Source organism: Oscarella lobularis, chromosome 2 (assembly GCF_947507565.1).
Source record: "Oscarella lobularis chromosome 2, ooOscLobu1.1, whole genome shotgun sequence".
Taxonomy (NCBI): domain Eukaryota; kingdom Metazoa; phylum Porifera; class Homoscleromorpha; order Homosclerophorida; family Oscarellidae; genus Oscarella; species Oscarella lobularis.
In genome coordinates this window covers 1,749,613-1,767,354 of record NC_089176.1, presented here as the reverse complement: position 1 = coordinate 1,767,354, position 17,742 = coordinate 1,749,613, and the positions used below count along the sequence as shown (strand labels likewise).

General features: G+C 44.4%; 1 protein-coding gene across 1 annotated transcript in view; it reads right to left on the bottom strand.

Annotated features, from left to right (window-relative positions):
- Positions 1-15,190: 15,190 nt before the first annotated feature.
- Positions 15,191-17,742, bottom strand: part of LOC136184168 (uncharacterized) — a 10,240-nt gene continuing 7,688 nt past the window's right edge. Inside the window, exons 29-32 of the mRNA XM_065971020.1 lie at positions 15,731-15,823; positions 15,549-15,632; positions 15,317-15,429; positions 15,191-15,277 (exon numbers count right to left, since the gene is read on the bottom strand). Of these exons, the coding sequence (XP_065827092.1) occupies positions 15,191-15,277; positions 15,317-15,429; positions 15,549-15,632; positions 15,731-15,823 (377 nt within the window). The remainder of the gene's footprint in view (positions 15,278-15,316; positions 15,430-15,548; positions 15,633-15,730; positions 15,824-17,742) is intronic.

Below are 17,742 nucleotides of genomic sequence, written 5' to 3'. Positions count from 1 at the left end.
ATGTCTATGTATGTATGTATGTATGTATGTATGTATGTATCTATTTTTCTATCTATCTATCTATCTATCATCTGTAATTCAAATCAGCAGTACTGTACACAGTAGAAACGCGATGTGCACGTTACTAGAACAGATTTTCGGAAGAATCGCCATATAGGGTGAAACTAAACGTTAGAGCGTACTACCCATTAATTAAAATTGGCCCCTTAGGATATAGACGATGCTGATCCGCTCGATGTTGAAGAACCCCTGAATCAATATGCTGCATCAGAAGTTTCAAAGCAAGTGGCTTTGAAGACACGACTGACAAATTCATCATAATTTCTTCATAAAGGAGCCAAATAATTTTGATACAAACGCATATAGCAGAACAACTAACAACAAAACACTGCCATTTGTTCTTAACTAAATGCACCATAAGAAATTTGAAGCACTTGTTCTGCAGACTATATGCGTTTGTATCAAAATTATTTGGCTCCTTTATGAAGAAATTATGATGAATTTGTCAGTTGTGTGAAGCCACTTGCTTTGAAACTTCTGATGCAGCATATTGATTCAGGGGTTCTTCAACATCGAGCGGATCAGCATCGTCTATATCCTAAGGGGCCAATTTTATTAATGGGTAGTACGCTATAAAGTTTAGTTTCACCCTATATAGCGATTCTTCCCAAAATCTGTTCTAGTCACGTGCACATCGCGTTTCTACTGTGTACAGTACTGCTGATTTGAATTACATTTGTGGACAGATAGATAGATAGATAGAAAAATAGATACATACATACATACATACATACATACATACATACATAGGTGAAATACAAAATAGAAAATACGACATACGACATACGACATACGAAATACAAGAAAACGACAAACAAAATACGAAACGCAGAATACCAAACAGTAAATACTGGTAAGAAATACGAAATACGAATTATAGAATACGAAATAGAAAATACACCCAAAATACGAAATACGAAATACAGAATGGCCGAAAGGTGCACGAACAGTGCACGGACCCCAGCAAAGCGTGCTCGCTTCAAACGTCAGTTCTTCTGCGGCTTGGGCGACGCGGCCCGTCATCTTTGCGCCGACTTCAACGCGGCTTTGCCGTCAAGGGCGCGATTCCATTTGCCGCAAGCGTGACGGTGAACGCAGTTCGCGCCGTAGCGACAGCAGTTCTGCGCGAAGTTGAAAAGCTATTATTCCGATTAATTAAGCGCCCACCCCCGAGCAAGAGCCCACCTCCTCTTTGGCGTCAATTTCTTGCACAGACTTCACTTTACACACTGCAAGCGCCAATGCACACTCTTTCCCCTTTCTATGCCAGCACGATCCGTTGTGTAAGCAAGACTTTAGTGTTGGTCTTTAATGTCGGGCTACTTACTGACGCTTTGCATAGCATTGTTGCGTCGGCACCATGCGTCAGCAGCATGAGCATTTTACAAAATGTTCAAGCGACTGTCTTCCTACTCTGTTTCATTCAAATATCGCCTAATTACGTAGCACAGAACCCACGGCAAAAACGTCTCAAAGACAGCTAAAGAACTTGAAGTCAAAACGAAAACTACACGATGGAGTGCCAGTTGCCTCCTCTGAAATTGATGCCAAGTGCTACCCTTATTTGGAAGAGCAGCAATCAGAAAGCTTTGCCGTCTCCAATAGAGAATTGCAGTCTTACGCAAAACAGCTCGTTTGAGGATTAGGCTTAACGAATTTTTCAGCTAGATATTAATGGCCCTGCCGTTATAAAAAACGCTGTGGCGATTGCTATAAAGTTGGAACGAATGCCTCTCAGTTTGTCCCTTCTAACTCCTGGTAGAATTGTTACTAAACAATGGTCAGATTCCATATGCCAACAAGAAGAACAAATGACATCAAAGGAAAAAATCGATAAGAAAACAACAAAAGTTGAAAGAAAGGGATTCACGGTTTCCCTTACAGCAACAGAAAGTGGAGAGAAGTTGCTTTTATGCTCTTCAAGGAAAGAAATGCTAGACTAGGAGAAAGAGTCCGAAAGCAATTCAAATATCCCAACAACGTGCGTGTTCACGAATCACAAAACGTCTGGATGACCAAACAACGATCGGCCTTTACGTCTTAACTGCAGCGCTCGCGAAGAAATTGCCTGGTGGCACGCTACGGCATCGGAATGGAACGGGGTTGGCCGGTTTGATGCGCTCGTTCTCCGCTCGCCGTCAGTTTTTGTGCAGTCGGACGCGTTCGGCGCTTGGGGGTGCGGTGTACGTTGGGGTGATCGCTGGTTCCAGTGGCAGTGGTGCAAACGATTGGGGCCTCTTCCGATTGCGCCAAAGGAAGCGCTTCCGATCGTCCTGGCGGCTGCAGTCTGGGGCCCTCGGTGGCGGGGCTGGCAGTCCTGGTGGGGAGCGATAATTCAACGGTGGTTGCAGCGGTTAAGTCCGGAAGCTCGAAGGACGTTCATGCAATTGACGCGCGTGCTGCAGTTTTTGGCCGCCAAGAATGGTTTGTCATCTCGGCTCGTCACGTCCCGGGGAAGGCCAACTCAGTGGCTGACGCTCTCTCACGGAGCAAGCCGTCTGATGAGTTTCTTTCTTCCGTGAAGTTGCATCTCGAGTCGAATCGTCTGCCTCCGGAGCTCGTCGATTGGATCGACGATCCGCAGTGGACGTCGGCCGGCCTGGAGGAAGTTGCAGCAGAACTATTGGACAAGGAGGGACTAGCGTCGTCGACTCGTCGTTCGTACGCCTCGGGCCAGAGGGCTTTTCTATCGTTCTGTGCTGTGCTCAGGCTCGGCGCTCGCCTCTCCCGGCGGGCAGTTGTGTCTGTTTGTTGCATGGTTAGTGGATAATGGTCCGGCGTACTCTACGATCAAGTGTTATCTGGTGGCCGTGAGTCAGTTGCATATCACCGCGGGACTCGCCAATCCTTTTCTCGTCGACATGCCTCGGCTCGCACTGACGCTTCGGGGACATCGGCGCTCGGGTGGAAATCCGGGGTCCTCACCGCCCAGCGGTTGCCAATTACCCCACAGGTGTTGCGGGCTCTCTACAATATCTGGAACCGCACGCCGGGAGCCTACTTGTCGAAGCTCCTCTGGGGGCGTGCTACACCGGTTTCTATGGTTTTCTACGGGCGGGTGAGTTCACTGTCGATTCTGCGGCAGCCTTCCACCCTGAGTCGCACCTCACGCCCGGCGACGTCGCTTTTGATTCGCCGCAGGCCCCGTCGCTTGTGGTTATCCGCATCAAGCAGTCGAAGACAGACCCTTTCCGTCAGGGGGCGTCGGTGTTGCTCGGGCGCACGTTTTGCTGGCTATGCCCGGTGGCGGCCCTAGCAGCCTACCTGGCGGTGAGGGGTTGGTCGGCGGGTCCCCTCTTCCGATTGGAGAGCGGTGCCCCTCTCTCTCTTTCTGCCTTGGTGGTCTTCGTGCGCGCGGCGCTTGAGCAGGCCGGCCTTCCGGCTTCCTCATACTCGGGCCACAGCCTCCGCATTGGGGCGGCAACCACAGCGGCGACCTTGGGTCTGGAAGACTCCGCGGTTCGGTCGCTGGCGCAGCGCAGCGTTTCATCGGTATATCCATCATCCTCCGCCGGTTGGCTTTTGGCGTCTTTGGCAAAGGACCTTCTCTAATTTTGGCTGTGTTGTTTTGTCTGGGTCGGAGTAGAGGAAAAAACGCGTGTATTGTATTGTATGCAAACGAGGTTGTGTCGGTTGGGGGTTACCGCTCGTTCGCAAGCGGTCACCTATGGTTTGGGTAGGTGCCCGGATACTCCGGTTACCATGGTGACCAAAGCGAGCTACGTAACCGCGCGGGGACTCGGCCGAATATCCGGGCCGCGGCAGACCCCTCGTCATCCCTCCATATTTTTAGGTTAATATGGTTCTCTCGGTAGTGGACGGCGGGAACCGTTTGGATAGGTTGGGTCGGGCCCGGGGATGGGGTCCAGCCTTATTCTGGAGATCCATGGGTTAATAGCTCGTCTTTTTGCTATAAATCAGTCAAAATAGCTCTAATTTGATACAGAAAAACATTTTTTGCTGTCATTGCCTTTAATAAACGAAATTTTGGCGGCCTGGTTTCTAAAGGGCCTCATTTTTATCTAAAAAATTAATCGCCTATTTTACGCTATAAATCAGTCAAAGTAGCTCTTATTTAGAAATTGCTGCCTTTGCCTTTAAGTAGGCGAATTTTTGCAGCCCGGTTCCTGTGTACTTCGGGCGAAGACCAGTACTGTATATCTAAACAATTAATCGCAACCGTCTAATGGGCCTCATTTTTATCTAAACAATTAATTGCTAATTTTATAAAACAGTCGAAATAGCTCTTATTTAAAAGGAAATTGCGGCCTTTGCCTTTGAATGAACGAAATTTTAGGGGCCCGGTTCCTAATGGGACCTTTTTATCCAAAAAATTAATTGCATCTTTTACGCTATAAATCAGTTAAAATAGCTCTTATTCGCTGCATTTGCTTTTGAATAAACGAAATTGTTGCAGCCCCGTTCCTATGTACCCCATTTTTATCTATAAAACTAATCGCTCGTTTTTTGCTACTGTATAAGTCAGTCGAAGTTGCTGTAATTTGATGCAGAAAACCGTTTCAATTGCTGCCTTTTTTGCCTTTAAATAAACGAAATTTTCATCACCCGGTTCCTAATGTGGCCTTATTTTTCTCCAAACAATTAATCGCATATTTTACGCTTTAAATCGGTCGAAGTAGGTCTTGGTTATTGCAGAAATTGCTGCCTTAACCTTAATTAATTAAATAACAGAATTTTTTCAGCCTGGTTCCTATTGGGGCCTCATTTTTATTTATATAATTAATCGCTTGTTCTTCGAATTTAATTAGTCAAAGTAGCTCCAATTGGATTCAGAAAAACGTTTTCATTGCTGCCTTTGTCTATAAATAAACGAAAATCTTTTTGGCCCGGTTCCTAATGGGCCTCATTTTATCGACACAAATAATCGCATATTTTACGCTATAAATCAGTCACAGTAGCTCTAACTTGCAAAATGCAGAAAAAATTTTCATTTCTGACTTTGCCTTTGAATAAACAAAATCTTCGGGGCCCGATTCCTAATGAGGCCTCATTTTTCAACTACCAAGCGTTCAAAGTCAGGTGATAGCTGTCGTTGCCGACAAAGCACACACGGTGTTAGAATGGTGAAGATTCCACTGCGTTCTCTGCTGTACTTACATTCGCTTTCTTTTAGGGGCGAGTCAACAATGAGAAAAGAGGTTTTTCGACCGTGGTGTGCATTAGTTGGAGAAATTAGAGCATTGCTTGGTCGTGTTCCGATGCTTGCTCTTACTGCAACAGTCACTCGCTTGTCCCGCGCTAAGCTAATACGTGTATATGGGATGGAAAACTGCAGGGAAGTCATTCGCAGTCCTGATCGATCTAACGTCCGTATATTTGTAAGGAAAATAGGCAATGATCTCGCCGAAGTGTTCAATCCTCTTCTAATACAACTCAAAGAGAAACGGATCAGCTGCCCGCGAATTGTTATTTACTGCAAATCTGTCGACCAGTGCGCGTATCTATTTAGTTATTTTCAGGCTCGACTGCGAAATGACGGATATTGGCCCCCGGAGGCTATGCAATTGGTCAAGAATCGACTGTTTGCAATGTTCCATTCCACATATGCTGAAGTCACAAAAGCCGATGTCTTGGAGTCCCTGCAGACACCCGCAGGCGTAGTTAGAGTAGTATTTGCTAAAACAGCCTTAGGCTTAGGGGTCGACATAAAAGGTTTGCACAAAGTCATTCATTTGGGCCCGCCTAAGACAGATGAAGAGTATCTCCAAGAGTTGGGAAGAGCCGGAAGAGACGGTCACGCAAGTGCATCGATTTTTCTCTGGAACGGTAATCTCTGTAGAAATATTTCAGATGGTATGCGACGTTTCGTATTGAATCAATCGTTTCAATGCCAGAGGCAGCTCCTACTCAACCATATTGTGGCGGAGAGGAGCGCTGTAACTGGCACTGCTGTGACGTATGTGAGGAGGCGTTAGGCACTGAGCATCCCACTTACGATGGGATCACTTTCGTGAATACATCAAATAGCACTGTTACGCCCGTTTCTGATTCCCTGTGGAGCGCGTCGAAAAGGAGACTTTTACGCACAGAATTGACGCACTTTCAATACGAAGACGTACAGGACGAAACAGGAGAAGTCGCCGTACATTTTCTTCCAAGACATACTGTTGATAACCTCGTAGACATCGCACATAACATTACCCACACAGATGATTTAGCGCTCTACGCAAACGCGCCAATAGCAGCATGCACTGACGAGCTATTAGATATTTTTCTTTGTGTACAACGTACGCATTGACTATCTAACATGACCAAAATTAGTTAGTCATCTTTGCTCTATAAAGTCATGCATAATTTTTCTGTGTTTTTCTATCCAAGTCAATAATTTTTCTCTAGAAAGATTTTGCAAGGATGGTTTGAAAATTGGAAATGCGTTTAAAGTTCGGCCAGGAGTATTTGCGGTAAGATTGTTTTTTAGAGCAATTTCCGCAATTTTGTTTATATCCGAAGATCTGTTGGCGACACTATGCTTACCCGAGTGTACTCTAATTGACAATTCGGAACTGAAATTTCTAACCATGGTTTGCAGAGTGTGGTAGGATTGGCTTGCCACTTTGGCTGACTCAAACGTCACATTTGCGTGCTGGTGGCGAAGCATGTCCTTCAAATAATTATTTTTGTGCTCGAGCATTAGATCCACGGGAATATTTTCTCCTTTTCCTCCTTCAGTATTGAAGAAGCGATGCCATCGTTGCCGATGCGCAGCGGAAGAGCGTTCTGGTCGGCAGTATACCGAAGCGAAGCAAGAGCGTATTTCTGCCTTTGGTGAGCCTTAAAGTAAAGCATCTTTATTTTCCAAATCCTGAATACGCGATTTCCGTCCATTTCTTTCACTGCATCCTGAAAATTTCTTTCCATCAATGACAGAGTGACGAGATTTTTGACATACAAGAACGCAGTGTCTGGCTCTTCAACGGATGGAGCAACAGCAGCATACGAGTGATCAACTCCGGACGGCAAGGAAGAAAATGATTCAGGCATCAGTGATGAAACATTCTGTTCAAAATCATCAAACATGATGTTCCGAAGAATGCTCTCGACATCAGACCAGAAACGGTCAGAAAGGTCATTTTCAGCTGTCGTGATGTCTATATCAGCAGGAGAGTTCACTGCATAGTACTTCGTAGCCCAGGCAAGGATGTATCCATCGGTAACATCTTGCAAGAAATTTACTGCTGTTTGGTAGTTCTGCTTTGCCTTCCTATTAACGCCTTTTCTCTTTAAATGAAGCTTCAGGTTCGCAAGAGTTCCAGTATCAGTAAGTGCAGATGTGGAGCGAAAATGATGAGTATAAATTAGATCGACAAAATGCATTGAACAGTGGAAGTCTGAAGGGCAGCAAAGAAGACCTTCGCGTCGATCGACTGAAGAGTCCGAGTCTGTTCTTGAGTGCTGCGAGGATCGCGCTTGCTCAGCCGTGAGAAGGTCACCGAAGAATTGAACTTGAACTTCTGCTTCGTTCCCAACGTAAGGCACATAATCCCGTATGGTTTTCATAATTTCTTCCATGTCTCCTCGTTTGTTCTCGTTAAGGTCTAAGAGCCCAATAGGAATGCACAAGCTTTTCTGGCGTGCAACGTCATAATATTCATGTTCTATGTGCCTTGGAACAATTTTTTCATAGCGTGAGAAGTTGGGCACGAGTCGACTCAAGACACGAGCAATATAAGCACTCGCAGTTCTGCTCTAAAGCACTGGATATCGTCGTAGGACGGAAGAAAGTTCTCGATAGGCACTGTCAGAATAGAAGCGCGTCGAGCGTTGGCAGTAAGCGGTATTGGAGGCGGAACCCGTTCTTTTACTGCGACCAGGTGGAACCAGTGAAGAGAGACGTTCTGCTTCGACGCGTCTCTGGTTCGCTTATACAGGTCGACGTTATCACCAACAAATTGCCAAATTTTGAAGGATTTTTCTTTGTCGCTGTCGATTGTGCCATTATGCCATTCAACGACGGATTTTTGCCAGTTTCTCACATCAGCATCGAATCGACCAATAAGGGCTCTTACTTTTGCGGTTGCATTTGGACGTAACACTCATTCCGAACCGTTGAAGGCGTTGATACAGCTCTTTCTTAGCTGCTGTCTCGCGCAGAAGTAGACCAACAAGTGTTGGAAGGCTGACATTTGGCGATTTCTTTGGAAAAAAAGGCACGCTGCTGCCGCTACAAGGTTCGGTACCCACTTGGGAATAACCGTTGGCAGATTACCTTCACTGGCTTCAGGAAAATCCTGTAATGGTACTCCCATCACAGCTTGTAGCGTGTGAACCAGCGCGGGAGCAGTCGTCCACAGCTCTCTTACGACGTCGGAGATGGAGAAATTTGTTAGTGCCTCCTTAGACGATTTTCTGAGTAGCGAATTGTTTTTGGCCAAGCATACGTGTGCACTTTCAGCCGAAACCGACTTGGATACGAGTGCTATCACTTCTTTTGGAGCAATGGCGTATATTGCTGAAGCTAGAGCTGGGATGTTTTGGTCGATCAATGCACGAGTAATCGAAATGAGTCCCGGCTTTTGGGTTACTGCTGGAACGGCACGCGACTGATACCTTACCTCAATCTACGACATAGGAAATGCTATGTACAGGTATATAAAATCCCAAACTAGTGTCACTTTTGCGAAGGTCTTCGTATCGGAATGTGGGAAGGAAAATCCGTGTATAGGTTGCTCCACTACATGGTCTTCCTCAGCAATAGTGACGCCAACCTAAAAAGAATTTTATTTGTTATGCTCGTCGTCATTAATTAGGTGATGCAGCAGTACTATGCTTATTTCTGGCCTGTCATCAGTAGCGGCGGCGGAAGGAGCTGTGTCACCGATGAGTCGTCTAGGAGCAAGTCGCCGTGGCATTACAGGTACATCGTCGTTTGCCTTTCTGTATGAAATCATAATTCTCACAACATATATTTTATTATATAGTTATTTATAACCTAAATGGACTTTTTGGACTAGGTCTGTCGTCAATCCGCTTTGGAGCAACCCTCGGGGGAGTGAAATCCATTGCCCTTTTGTCGGCAGCGCGTTTGACGTCGGTGAAGGAAGCGGAAGAAATGACCGCACGCGACGTACGTGCATATGTAGTGGCGATGAAGTCCTCGCTTTCTTTCAGGTCGCATTCAAGCCGGCGAATTTTGATCAGACGATTCCAAAAACGGCGACAATCCGTCGTCCTGCGAGACCGCTTTCCCAATGATGCGACCTAGGGCTTCTCGAGGTTCGTCGTCGCTAGCGAATAGCCTTCGACGGACTTTGGAATTCGACAGATCGGCGGAACAAATTCGGCAGCTCATCCCCTTCGCGGGCACGCGGCTGACTCCCCGGGGACACGAGGTAGTAATCCAATTACGGTCAAAGGAACCGACGCGTAGTACAAAGTTAGCCTCGGACCCAGGCCTCCCCCCGCTTTCGCTCGAGTGCGCGCTAGGCATGGAGGGCTCGCTCTCCCCGCTTGAGCGAGCCCTCCATGCCTAGCGCGCACTCGAGCGAAAGCGGGGGGAGGCCTGGGTCCGAGGCTAGTACAAAGTTGCCCAGACCCTCTCCGCAAGTAACGCGCGCGCGGGGAGGGTCTGGGTTTCAGAGGCTAGCAGCGAGCATGAGAGAAGGCGACGTCACAAAGGCCGCGGTCCAATTGGAAACACCCCGTGTTAGCCAATAAGAGTGCGCGTGTGGTTTCCTAGCGCGCGCCATATTACGGCGAAGTTAACGACGGTTAAATAAGTCTAACCCGCCATTAATTAAAGTAGCTCAATTTGATGCAGAAAAACGGTTTCATTGCTACCTTTGCCTTTAATAAACGAAATTTTTGCGGCCCGGTTATTATTGGGACCTCATTTTTTTCCAAAGAATTAATAGCATATTTTACGCTACTTTGACTGATTTGTACAGCAAAAAACGAGCGATTAGTTTTATAGATAAAAATGGGGGCCCCATTAGGAACAGGGCCGCAAAGCTTTATTTAAAGGTAAAGGCTGCAATTTCGGCAACAAATTAGAGCTACTTCGACTGATTAATAGCGTAAAATATGCGATTTGTTTTTGGATAAAGGTGAGGCCCCGTTAGGAACCGGACCACGAAAATTTTGTTTATTTAAAGGCAAAGCCAGCAATGAAACAGTTTTTCCGCAAAAAATTGAGCTACTTTGACTGATTTATAGCAAAACAACGAGCTTTAATCATATAGATAAAAATAAGGCCCCAATAGGAACCGGGTCAAAAAAATTCGTTTATTAAAGGCAAAGGCAGCAGAAAAACGTTTTTCTGCATCAAATTAGAGCTGCTTCGACTGATTTAAAGAAAAAACGAGCGATTAGTAAACGAAATTTTCGCGGTCCGGTTCCTAATGGGGCCTCATTTCTATCCAACAAATTCATCGCATATATTACGCTATAAATCAGCCAAAGTGGCTCTTATTTAATGCAGATATTGCTGCCTTTGCTTTTAAATAAACGATATTATTGCGACCCGGTTCCTATTGGGGCCCCATTTTATCTACAAAACTAATCGCTTGTTTTTTGCTATAAATCAGTCGAAGTAGCTCTAATTTGGTGCCAAAAAAAAGCTTTTTTGCTGCCTTTGCCTTCAATAAACGAAATTTTTGCGGCCAGGTTCGTATTGCGGCCTCATGTTATCTATACAAATAATCACTCGTTTTTTGCTTTAGATCAGTCGAAGCAGCTCTAATTTGATGCAGAAAACGCTTTATCGCTGCCTTTGCCTTGAAGAAACGAAATTTTCGTGGTCTGCTTTCTCATAGGTCCTCATTTTTATCCAAAAAATTAATCGCATATTTCACGCTAAATCAGTCGAATTAGCTCTTATTTACCGGTAGTTCCAAAAATGCTTCCTTTGACTTTGAATAAACGAAATTTTCATGGCCCGGTTCCAATAGACCTCTTTTTTAAAAAAATTAATCGCATATTTTACGCTATTAATCAGTCAAAGTAGCTTTTATTTAATGCAGAAATTGCTGCCTTTGCCTTTTAGCTCTAATTTGATGCAGAAATTGCCGCATTTACCTTTGAATAAACGATTTTTTGTGGCCCTATTGGGGCCCCATTTTATGTAATAAACTAATCGCTCGTTTTCTTGCTATGAATCAGACGAAGTAGCTCTAATTTGGTGCCGATATATAGCAAAAAACGAGCGATTAAATGTATAGAAAAATCGGGCCCCAATAGGAACCGGGGTCGCAAAAATTCGTTTATTTAAAGGCAAAGACAGCAATTCCTACAATAAATAAGAGCTAATTTAACTGATATATAGCGTAAAATATGCAAACAATTTTTTGGATTAAAATGAGGCCTCAATAGGAACCGTGCCGCAAAAATTTCGTTTATTTAAAGGTACCTAAATGCAACAATTTCAGCATAAAATTAGAGCTACTTCGACTAATTTATAGCGTAAACAACGCGATGAATTTTTTGGATAAAGGTGAGGCCCCATTAGAAACCGGACCACAAAAGTTTCGTTTATTTGAAAAGGCAGCAATGGAAACGTTTTTCAGCATCAAATTGAGCTACTGTGACTGATTTAGAGCAGAAACGAGCGATTAATTGTATAGATAACAATGAGGCCCCAATAGGAACCGGGCCGCAAAAATTTCATTTATTAAAGGCAAATGCAGCAAAAAACGGTTTACTTCATCAAATTACAGCTAATACTACTTATTTATAGCAAAAAAACGATTGATTAGTTTTATAGATAGAAATGGGGCCCAAATAGGAATCTGGCCGGAAAAATCTCGTTTATTCAAAGGCAATGGCAGCAGTTTCTGCATTAAATAAGAGTTACTTCGTAAAATATGCGATTAACTGTTTTTATGAAAATGAGGCTCCCTTTAAAAACCGGGCCACAAAAATTTTGTTTATTCAAAGGCAAAAGCAGGAATAAAAACATTTTTCTGCATCAAATTAAAATTAGAGCTACTTCGACTCATTTATAGCAAAAAAAGAGCGATTAGTTTTTTGCTTTAATAAACGAAATTTTTGCGGCCCGGTTCCTATTGGGGTCTCACTTTTATCCAAAAAATTCGTATTTTACGCTATAAATGAGTCGATTGCAAAGGAAAAGCTGCAATTTCTTCACGAAAGAAGATTCGACTAATTTATAGCGTGAAATATGCGATTAATTTTTTGGATAAAAATGAGGCCCGTTAGGAACCGGGCCACGAAAATTTTGTTTATTTAAAGGCAAAGGCAGCAGTGAAAGCGTTTTTCTGCGTTAAATTAGAGCTAAGATTTATAGCAAAAGACAAGCGATTACTTTTATACATAAAAATGGGGCCTATTTAAAGTTAAAGGCAGCAATATTTTCATCAAATTAGAGCTACTTCGACTCATTTATAGCGTAAAATATCCGATTAATTTTTTGGATAAAGGTTAGGCCCCGTTAGGAACACGACCACGAAAATTTCGTTTATTTATAGGCAAAGGCAGTAATGAAACCGTTTTCTGCATCAAATTGGAGCTACTTTTAAGCATTTATAGCAAAAAACGAGCGATTAACTATATAGATAAAAATGAGGCTCCGATAGGAACCGCGCCGATTATTAAAGTGTAAGGCAGCAAAAAACCGTTTTTCTTAATCAAATTGGAGATACTTTGACTGATTTATATCAAAAAGGAGCGATTAATTATATACATAAAAATGAGGCTCCAATAGGAACCGGGCCGCAGAAATTTCGTTAGCTCTTATTTAATTCAGAAATTGCTGCCTTTACCTTTGAATAAACGAAATTTTTTGGCCCAGTTTCTATTGGGGCCCCATTTTTATTAATCGCTCGTTTTTCGCTATAAATCAGTCGAAGTAGCTCTAATTTGCTGCAGAAAAACGTTTTTTTGCTTCCTTTGTTTTAATAAACGAAAATTTTGCGGCTCGGTTCCTATAAGGGCCTCGTTTTTTTTATCTATACTGTATAATTAATCGCTCGTTTTTGCTATAAATCAGTCAAAGTAGCTCTTATTTGATGGAGATATTGCTGCCTTTACCTTTAAATAAACGAAATTTTTGCGGCCCGGTTTCTTTTGGGACCCCATTTTCATCTATAAAGCTAATAGCTCGTTTTTTTGCTATAAATCATAGCTCTAATTTCATGCAGAAAACAAGCGCTTTGATTGCTGCCTTTTCCTTTAAATAAACGAAATTTTCGTGGCCCGGATCGTAATGGGGCCTCATATTTATGCAAAAAATTAATCGCATATTTTACGCTATAAATTAGTCGAATCTTCTTTAATGCAGAAATTGGAGCAAATTCAAGACCGGCAGCTGCGGCATGCAAAGGCGGTTTAGCCGTATCCATGAAATGCAATATCTACGCACAAGCCGAAGCGAGCAGAAGCGACGGCTTGAAGATACGGAACGCTGTGTCGATCCGTCTGCAGGTTATGCACTGCATACCGTAATCGATCAACCAAGACAACGTTCTGAGCCAGAGATGCTCTTCGAGTCAAAGAATCCAAGAAAAAAAATTCTCGTCAGGATTTAAAAATTTAATTTAGTGAAATATCTCAAAACGTTTTACTGCGCAAAAATAACCGCGAGCTCCTCTTCTGATCGCCGCGAAACGTCGCCGTGAGCGTGCTCCCTGATTGCGCTTCGCGTGTGTTCAAAGTATTCGTGGAACGTGGATCACTGCCTCTTGAGTGCTAAGAAAACATGATGATTAATGAAAAGAAGTAAAAACAGTTTCTAATACGTGTGTCGAAGTAAGAGCTGCAAGAGAAACGATCGAACGGTAGGAGTTGCGTCGATGACATCGGAGCTGAAAGGCGAAACGGCTAGTTTCCACTTTACCCGTACGTCATTGAGTGATCAAGTTCATGAGCAGCTCAACTAGATCCCGTTGCGGTGGCGTTTGAGCGTGCTCGTTGAAACTGTACACAGCTACGAGTTCCATGAAGAAGGCTGTGCAACAACTTTTGAATTTAACGAAACCGGATGCTTTTGGCTATGAATTGGAACAGAAGCCACGTGAAATCATTGATGCAGACGTTACTAACTTTAGCTTCTCTGAAGGACAAAAATCGAACTGCTGTGGAACGACTGCTCTGCAAGTGGGACAAGTTCGACACTCTTCCGTGATCCACTCACGAATGCACTAAAGGCAGAAGATATGATGGCAAGGCAGTTCGACTGGGTTCGACTGGCTCTTTCCACATATTTTCGCACACAACGCATTCGCCACCGTTTGGGCTACAAAGTATCAATGTCAGGTGAGCAGTAAAATCAATGACTACAGTACCCGAGTAGTTTTTTCGAGCACTCCTGACGAGTATCATTCAAAAATCAAAGAATCGACTCTATCGTCTCAAGAGCACCAAAATCAGGATTGTGAGACGAGGCGCTGCAAGAAAACGTAGCCGGAAACAAAAATTCTCGGTTTTGTATTACTTTTCATAGTCTCCCCAGCCAGTATGACAGCAAAACTGCTTCTTCCTATGATCTTTGTGTTCGAAGTAGAGACGAACGGGGATATTTTTGTCCAAATAGATCTACCACGGATGGTAAAAGACAAAGTGTTTTAACTGATTTTGTACTACAGTATACCGAGCCTCCCCGCAAAGTGCTGTTCGCATTGAGAAGCTTTCAACGGACATAGCCAGCCAAGCCTCGACGCAGGGTCTCGCTTGCTTCCTGAACACGATGTAACCAGGTCAGTCTCGACTTTGGCTGAAGATTTTCCAGAAAGATGGTAAACGCAACCGTATCCAAAGTCTGCAAAACGGACGAGAGATGTATGTTATTAGGAAAATAGTATTAACATCAATCCTAACCATTTCATCTCCTGCTCTTGAGCCAAGCTGCTGATAAACAGCTCAGACGACTAGACTGTAAGTTCGGAGTATCGGTTAAGACGAAGCTTGACGGCTTCGTAGGCAGCATGAATAGTCGGAAGTGTAAGACGGCGGACAGGAGGAGCATTCAAAACATCTTCCTCTGTAGATATCCGCGCCATCTCGTTGAATCCGCGTTAAAAACAAGCTAGAATTACAAATATTATTAAAGAAGGCACGTCAAAACGTTCACGTTACTTCAAAGTCTTCTGCTCCCTTTGGATTATGAACCATGTGAACAAAATCGTGAAGGTAAGCTTGGCCATTTCTTCCTCGCTTTTCACCAAAACACTTTGAAGTATTTTTGCCATAGAAGAGTCGTCAAATAGTCTCTGCAGAGCGCCGGCAAGGCGACCTCGTTCTCGATCTGAAACGGAATCATTCTTCCAATCCTGACTACACTTACCTGCAAGGCTTCCGCTATCATTCCATCCACTTCGGCTTTGATCAATTTCGGAAAGTTCGCCTGGAAGACGTGATCACGATGTCCGGATCCTTCGACTAGAACCATGGCTCTTGCTGGGTGGGTGAAAGGAACTCTTCGTAACGCAGCGGAGTAAACCGGGGGCTCGCAAAGATTACTTCCATTGTTATGGTACTCCATTTCCAATTCCCGAGTCTAGCGTTTCCCAATCTACCAATAGCAAATCGCTTGTCTTCTTTCCAATTCCACTCGGAATGAAGCAGAGAGTGAAGCGTTACGTGGACCTCCAGGCGTGTCTCTGCCAGAAACGCATCACACAGAAAAAAGGTTTATTGATAGATAAAAGTCTCAAAAGTTCGACTGACACCGAATTTGATTGAAGATTCCCGTTTTTACCTTCCGCATCATAATACGGATCGTCATCACAAGTGATCGTCACGCTCTCCCGGTGGTAGGTCCGTGAAAAGCCAATCAACGCCAAAGCGGATCCTTCAGAGTCAGAGAGTCAAAGCAAGGCAGTAAGTAACTGACGATGACATCAAGCGCTGAGCAAATTTTCTTAATAACTATTGACTTGGCTCTGTCGTGTTCTTCACCTGCGTCACCATGAGTAGAAAAACCTTTCCAACAAGGAGCAGTCACTCCTACGCATGTCTTTGAAAATATACCTCTAAGACGATCCACTATCGTAATTGACTTTGCTACTAGACGAAAGTAAGCCTTAGGTAGAAACACGCATCTGCATAGTCCATAAACGATTGACAAAATCTCTAGTACAGTACTGTTCTGAGCGCGTAATCGATTGGCTACGAGATCAGGAAGAGATGCAATTCACTTCACGAGCCTTTCAGACGGTCCGCTCAGAAGACTTATTTCCCTCCCAAACGTGATCGGCCAAAATCGGAAAGTGTTTGTCTGTCTGTCTGCCTGTCGGTATACCCTGACGTCACAATCGCACTTAGGCCAATCACACACACAGGTGCCTTTATGACAGGAACGAGTACACAGTAGTATACAGGCTACATTATCGAGGATAAATACATAATACATAACGGGCACATAGCAATGAGCTTTATCAGTAACGTTCATAAAGGGAACGCAGTAAAGGAGCACGTTGGGTTTGTCGTGCAGCGAGCGAAGCTCGCAGCACGCAAACCCAACTGCGAGCTGATAATGGGCCTCGTGACACGATCACCCAAAGAGGCAGGCAGAGGTTAGGGCTAAGAGGGGTGTAGCTCCGAGTCTGTGTCGCCCTTACATAAGAAGTCAAATTGTAGGCTTTTGCGGAAAATAAAGCATGCCAACTCACGTTGGTTAGGCAGTGCGATGCAAAGTGCAAATAGGCTTTACTAAAATTAGAGTAATAAGAATGTGCTGAGGGTGTTCGGGGATCCCATGATGGCTCACGAAAGGCCATCATTATCTAGTTCCGTGCTGTTGAGACCTTGGAGGCTGTGAGGCATTCGTTCCATACAGCAAATTGCGCAGACTTTCTCCGTTAGCCATCATTCGAGGATGTTTAACGCCGATTTCTGTCGCTGAAACGCAAACGATTTATTGAAAGTTCGTGAAAATCTGGCCCTTCTTACATTTAGCGATCCGGTGAGGAGAAAGTGGGCGTCTCTTGGAGGATCTTTGGGAAAGAACTCAGTTGATCTTTGTCCGGAAATGATTTCAAAGCGGCGATTTGGAGCATATAGACTAGTCGCAGAAATCGACGTAAAATCGCCACGAAAGGCTGCGTAGGTTTCGGCGCTATCGCTCAGCATGCGAAAAGGCAAAGACAAGATTCCGGTAGCCTTTTCAGCTCGTTCGCAAGCGTCGAGGCTATTTTTTTTCGCTTCTTTCAGCGCGAGAAGGACTTCAGCCGCCATCTTATGGCATCCCGGATACGGTATTGAAAAAAAGAAAAAAGTAGCGCACGGTGTTGCTTTTGCATGTTCTAGCCAGGGTTCTAGCTTTTTCATGCTCTTGCTTTTGTCAGAACTTTCGAAGAGCGCAGTCTCGTGCCTTTGCAGTCATCAAAGTTGGTAGATCTCTTCGTACGGAGTCGAATGGACACTACTGCGAAGCGTACGAAATGGATATATCAGAAGCTCGAAGTCCTGGACCTAAGGTATCTAGTGTGTCCCTTTTCCTTTTAGGCAACTGCGTTAATTCCCCGAACACCAGGGCGCGCGGGCGAAGCCCGCGCGCGCCCTGGTGGGAGGGGGTCTCAAACGTGATCGCCCAAAAACCAAAGTGTTTGTCTGTCTGTCTGTCGGTAACGCTCACGTCACAATCGCTCTTAGGCCAATCACACACAAAGGTGCCTTTATGACATCACATTCATTGTGATGTCATACTCTCCCGTATTTTGAACACAATTGCTACCGAAAGGGTGACGTCACAGTAGATAACAACCCCGG